Raw genomic sequence first — 6,579 nt, 5'->3', positions numbered from 1 at the left:
TAGTCATTTGGACTGTACCCAAACATGGTACCAATCAACTGTCCTGGTACAATCTGTTATCATCATCGTTTAACATCTACTTTCCATGCTAGCATGGGTTGGAAAATTTGACTGAGGACTGGCGAACCAGATGGCTGCACCAGGCTCCAATCTGATCTGGCGGAGTTTCTACAACTGGATGCCCTTCCTAACGTCAACCACTCAGAGAGTGTAGTGGGTGCTTTTACATGCCACTGACACAAGGGCTAGTCAGGTGGTACTGGCAACGGCCACACTCAAATGGTGTTTTTTACATGCCACCTGCACAGGAGCCAGTCCAGCGGCACTGGCAATGACTTCGCTCGAATGCTTTATCACGTGCCGGCGGCATAAGTGCCAGTAAGGCAACACTGATAATGATCACGCTCAAATGGCTGTATATATATCATGTTGTGCCATCCGGTTTCACCAGTCCTCAGTCAAATCGTCCAACCCATGCTAGCATGGAAGGCGGACGTTAAACGACGATGATGATGATGATGATGAAATATAGCCTATTAGACTGCAGATAGGTACCACAAGGAGATATAATCTACTTAGCTGTATGTAAATATCACATAAAAGTACAGTCCACCTACCTGTAAAAAGGTACCATGTGATTGTACAGTATACATAGTTTGTGTGTGTGTGTGTGTGTGTGTATGAGGTCTGATCAATAAGTATCTGGACTGTTGCCATAGTAATGAGGCTAAAGCACGCAGAATGAAGCTGCTTGGCACAAATTGACCTTGAACTCTGCTGTGCATGTGCACTAAGTTTTTAACATACTAGCTCACTCTTGCTTGGAAGGAAGGTGTGTGGCATGGGATCATCACATTGACCATGACAGAGAAAGTTGTCATCGTGATACCTGCTCAGGGGCCTACGTGAAGTTGCAGAAAGTGTATGGAGAGGAGTGTATGAGTTGCATACAAGTGTACGAGTGGTTCAGACGTTTCCAAGATGGCTAAAAAAATGTTGATATTGACGAACATTCTGGGAGTCCTGTAACCAGCAGAACTGAGAAAAACATCACAGAAGTGCATGCAGCTGTGAGGGGAAATCATCGAATCACCATCCATGAGTTATCAGAGGATGTGCAGATTAGTTACGGTTCAATTCAGTTCAACATTACTCCAGAAGATTTGGGTATGAAACGCACGTCTGCCAAGCTTGTGCCAAAACTGCTTTCAGCTGACCAAAAGGACACTTGGGTTTCAGTGGCACAAGATCTCCTTGATTGTGTTGAGAATGATGAAATCTTTTTGAAAACTTTGTGTAGGCCCATGAGCAGGTATGACCAAGCCTTTTGGCAAAATTTGATGCAAATTTTTTGCTCAACTTTCTCTGTCATGGTCAATGCAATGATCACACACTACACACCTTCCTTCCAAGCACTTCTGTAAACAGTGGAAATGAGCTAAAACATTAAAATTTAGTGCATATGCACAGCAAAGCTCAAGGTCAATCTGTGCCAAGTGGCTTCATTCTCCATCCTTTAGCTTTGCTACTATAGCAGCAGTCCAGATACTCAGTGATCAGATCTCCCCCCACCCCCACACACATCAGAAGAATTAAGATAAATCTTAATTTTCCACTACATATGTTCTGTGTATCATAACCAGTAACACTGCTAAGTACAGTTGTTGATTAACCACTGCACTGGAAACTGACTGGATGATGGTAACCTATGTGCAGTTCTAACTCATACAGTAGAAGACATCAGACATCTAACTGTATCCACAAGATGTGCATAATGCAACTATGTAACCCTGTTTGAATTAACTTATGACCAAAGACATTCAGTCATGAATATTTTATGGGTGTCTGGGACTAATTTTATCTAATGTATGTATTCTGTAATATGGCAAAGTGTGATTTGAGAGGGGATTTGGCTACTATTTTCAGCTGGTTGTATGACCATTTAGAAGTCCTCTTATTGACTTAAGTTCCCTGTTATTATTATTGTTGTTGTTACTACTTCTGGTTTACCTCTCAGTAATAATGTCCTTAATATGTTCTCTCTCTCTTTCTCTCTCTACAGAACACCCTTGAAAAATGTTCAGTTTGTTCAAAACCTGTTATTGATCGGGTAAGTAGAGTTATTGGTCTCATTGTTGTGCTGATATTGTGATGTAGAGACAAGTCAGGCAGGTTGTCTCTGCACATCTTGCAGGTGCCGCCGATATACAAAGTTCCTAGTCTTAACATTAAAAGCATGAAACTAGGTATTAGTATTTTTGGGTCGATAACTGATGAAGTATTAGGGTTGTCGTGTCTGTCCTACATGTACATTTTGTAGTATATATATATATATAGTCTATATATAGCTAATTGATTGATTAATTAATTTAATCAATTAATTTTACCCTTTTATTATTAATTATATATATATATATATATATATGTATGTATATATAAGGATTTACTTTTCGTAATGAGATAAAAAAACCAAGGCTGTGTATAATATAGAACATTTATAAATAGAAGGTCTTACAGCTGTTTCCAGGATATTTATTATATCCCTTTAACGGAGACGGTGTGAGAGGATGGTTAAGCAATAGTTAGTTTAGATAAGATAGGAAATAGAGAGTAAATGTAGGGATATTGTATTTGTAAATCCATTGTTTAGGCAGAATGGTATACATATAAGATTCCAATATATACATATGATGGACTCTCCCATCGTTAGACGATGTATCAGAGTTCAACTATTTCTTACCGAACAACCACACAGATGATTTGTTTATAGTGATCAAATGTTTGTGTAGACATAAGCTCACTCCCTCCATCAAATTGACATTACCTGTACAGGTGCACCATGTTCCACATGTCAGATGATGAAATGATCGCAGAGCAACGTGAAATGAAGTGAACAGTGAACAGGTCACCCTAACCAGTGAACAGGTCACGGTTTCAAAACAACGAAAATATTTTGACGCAAATTAGATTTAAATGTTGAAGTGAATCTAACGGCTTTTGTGTGTTTTTAATTGGCTTATAAACATCTTCCACACTGCAATTGTTTTTGTTTCAGTACCTGATCTCAGATCAAGTTACTTGGTATGCAAGTACATCTCTGAGAGTAACGGTTTTTTTGTTATATTTCTGCTGCTTTTAAATAAAGTATATATATATATATATATATATATATATCTAAGTTTGTTTATGAGAATAGTTTTTCAATATGCATTTAAAAGGTCCTGTATAATAATGCTGGGTACAGCCTGATGATAGCAACTGGCAGTAGCAATTTTTGGGGTTGCATCAAGCTGTGCTGATAATGTAGGATAAATATAGTAATAATAATAATCCGTGGATTATTTATAAATATTTCTATGCATTGCTACGCGCATTTCCACAAATCACATGTTTCTTATGATCATAGTCTGTATTCCTGGTATGACTATTGTACAGTCCTTAGTATCCATGGACATCAGGTGGATCATGGTTCATGTGTACATTTCTTCAGGCGATATGGCATTAACATTAGAAGCAGTGGATGTATAACGGAGGGTTGCTTATCAATTTTGACCAAGGGAACGGTTGATTGGGGTATGTGGGTAGTTCTGTGTGTATTTGGTGGGGAGGAGTAGAAGATGATGGAAAGAGACAAAGGAATGGTAGTTATAAAGGAGAGGGAGGTGTGTGTGGTAATGTTAGATTTGTTTTGATATTTGAGCATGCAGGTGGCAGGATGGGTAGTGTAGTTCAATCCTGGATTAAGTTTTTCATTGAATAAATTTTTTTTATTGAACTTTGTTGTATTTTTAATTAATTTTTCTTTTTCTTTTTTCTCTTTCCTCCTCCTCCTCCCAAACACACTCTTACTCCAACCCTTCCTCCCTCTACTTCTCTTTTCCCTCTGATTCTTTTCCTCCATTCTCTTCTCTCTCTCTCTTTCTCCTTTAACTCCTCTTCCATCTCTCTCTCTAACTCTTTCTCCTTCTCCTCTCATTTAACCCCTCCTCCACCCCTCTCTTATAAACTCTTCCTCCACCCATTTCTCCTATAATTTCTCCCCTCCCCTCCCCTCTCTTGCTTTCTCTTTCCACTTTTTTTTATCTCCAATTCTTTTCCTATCTCCTGCCACCACTCTCCCTCCCTCCTTCTCTCTGCCAATTACTTCCCTCCTTCCTTCATTCCTCTCTCTCTCCCACCACCACTCAACCCACCAATATGATCACTATGGCACTGCTACCAGTTGTTGAGAGCTACGGGCAAACCCTACCATCCTTCCTGTTTCACATGTGTGGTCTGTGGTAAAAGTCTTGATGGTGTGCCTTTTACAGTCGATGCTACCAACCAAATTCATTGTATTGATGACTTCCATAAGTAAGTCACAGCTTTTATCTTCTACTCTTCCTCTCACTCACACACACACACACACACACACAAATTCATCTCCTTATATAATAATAAGCATAGTGTTTTTATATATTTGTATATATATATATATATATATCATCATCATCATCATCATCGTCGTTTGACGTCTGGGTTGGACGATTTGACTGGGGACTGGTGGACCAGATGGCTACACCAGGCTCCAATCTGATTTGGCAGAGTTTCTACAGCTGGATGCCCTTCCTAACGCCAACCACTCTGAGAGTGTAGTGGATGCTTTTTATGTGCCACCAGCATGAGGGCCAGTCCGGCAGTACTGGCAACAACCACGATCAAATGGTGTATTTTACGTATCACCTGCACAGGAGCCAGTCCGGCAGTACTGGCAACAGCCACGCTCAAATGGTGTATTTTACGTGCCACCTGCACAGGAGTCAGTCCAATATATATAATAAAAGAATATATGCATATATACATACATGTATGTACATACCTACATCTACCTGTATATATAGATGCATATCTGGGTACAGGACGTTGCAAACAAAACGTAGACAAATTGATAAACAGAGTACAGAAAACACACAGGCCACATAGAGAACATTTCCTTCATCTGCTACCACCATTCTAACACTGGCATTTCAAAGAGTTAGGGCAAATATATATATATATATATATTTGTCCAGAATCCCGTTGGATGCGGAGGAAAGAAAATAGTAATTCAGTGAAGGAAAAGTAGTGAGAGTAATAGCCCTGACTGAGTGGGAGTGAGAGAAAGTAATAGCAATGAGAGAAAGGAAGGGGTGATAGATGAATAAGGAAGGAAGAGCTGAGAAAAAAAATCAGCGTTTCAACTCTGTGTGAGCATATGTGTGTATGTGTGTGTGTGTGTACAAGGGAAGTATGTGAATATTTGTATGTGTGATTATTATGGACCTTATTTATATATAAAATACTTCAGTTAGCTGTCGTTATTGATGGCATGTGATCAGCTAGTGTGTAATATATTGTAATTGAGGGTATAAAATATGGATGGACGTACTAGATGCACTCCAATTCCAGCTGTACATAGTCAGGAGAAAAAAATTTTAGTGCATTAAAGCATGTAATGCAGACCCCTAACTTAGCAGATAGGATCTGGGGGTGATTATTTTGAGACATTTTTGGAGGAAATAATGCATTCCTTATGTGCCATCAAATACAGTATATGTATAGATATATCTGTGTGCGTTTGTATGTGTGCATATGATGGACTTTTCCATTGAAGACAAATTATGAACGTTCAGCTTTTGACAAATGACTTGCACGAATGATTTGTTTATAGTGATCAAATTTTCGTGCCACATATTGGCTCACTCCCTCCATCACATCAACGTCGTCTGAACAGGTGCACGGTGTGCCGTGCATCAGGTGTCGAAGTGATTGCAAGAGCATTGTGAGATGGGGTGTTTTGCTCCAGAACACAATGTGCCACCTGGTCTACGAATTGGAGCCATGATTTCCTGATTACGACCACAACACCTCATGCACACACGCACACACATTGTGTTTACATACATACTTTCATACATATGTACAATGTATATGAGTGTGTGTCTGCATGTATACCTGTATATTATGTATATGGATGAATGTATGTATATATTCACAAGATGTATGTTAGTATATTTGAAAAAATGAATAGAAATGACTTTTCTGATAATTTTTTTCTCTTAAAAAATTAACTGATTTATAAATATTTATAAATATTAAAGTGGAAAAATTATCAAGACGAGCCATTTCTATTCATGCTTTCAAATACATAGTACTCTACCAAGGACTTTCTATTTTTATCTATCTCTCTCTCTATAAATATTTGGCCGAGTGGTTAACGCAATTATATATATATGTTTGAGTGTGTGTGTATGTATATATGTATGTATGTCTGTGTGTATATATGTATGTGTGTGTGTATATATGTATGTATATGTGTATGTATATTTGTATGTATATATGTATGTATGTATATATGTGTGTGTGTGTCTATATATGTATATATATGTATGTATATATTATGTATATATTATATATATGTGTGTGTGTCTGTATATATATGTATATATATATATATATGTGTATATATATATGTGTCTGTATATATGTATATGTGTATATGTATATGTGTATATATGTATATATGTTTTTATATATGTGCATATATATGTGTGTATCATC

General features: G+C 37.8%; 1 protein-coding gene across 1 annotated transcript in view; it reads left to right on the top strand.

Moving 5' to 3' along the window:
- LOC106874851 (uncharacterized) overlaps nucleotides 1-6,579 on the top strand; it is a 28,481-nt gene that overhangs the window by 16,546 nt on the left and 5,356 nt on the right. Inside the window, exons 3-4 of the mRNA XM_014922740.2 lie at nucleotides 2,063-2,110; nucleotides 4,223-4,353. Of these exons, the coding sequence (XP_014778226.1) occupies nucleotides 2,063-2,110; nucleotides 4,223-4,353 (179 nt within the window). The remainder of the gene's footprint in view (nucleotides 1-2,062; nucleotides 2,111-4,222; nucleotides 4,354-6,579) is intronic.

The sequence above is a fragment of the Octopus bimaculoides genome, chromosome 26 (assembly GCF_001194135.2).
Source record: "Octopus bimaculoides isolate UCB-OBI-ISO-001 chromosome 26, ASM119413v2, whole genome shotgun sequence".
Classification (NCBI taxonomy): domain Eukaryota; kingdom Metazoa; phylum Mollusca; class Cephalopoda; order Octopoda; family Octopodidae; genus Octopus; species Octopus bimaculoides.
The sequence above is the reverse complement of the archived record's forward strand: the minus strand, read 5'-3'. Positions and strand labels throughout refer to the sequence as shown.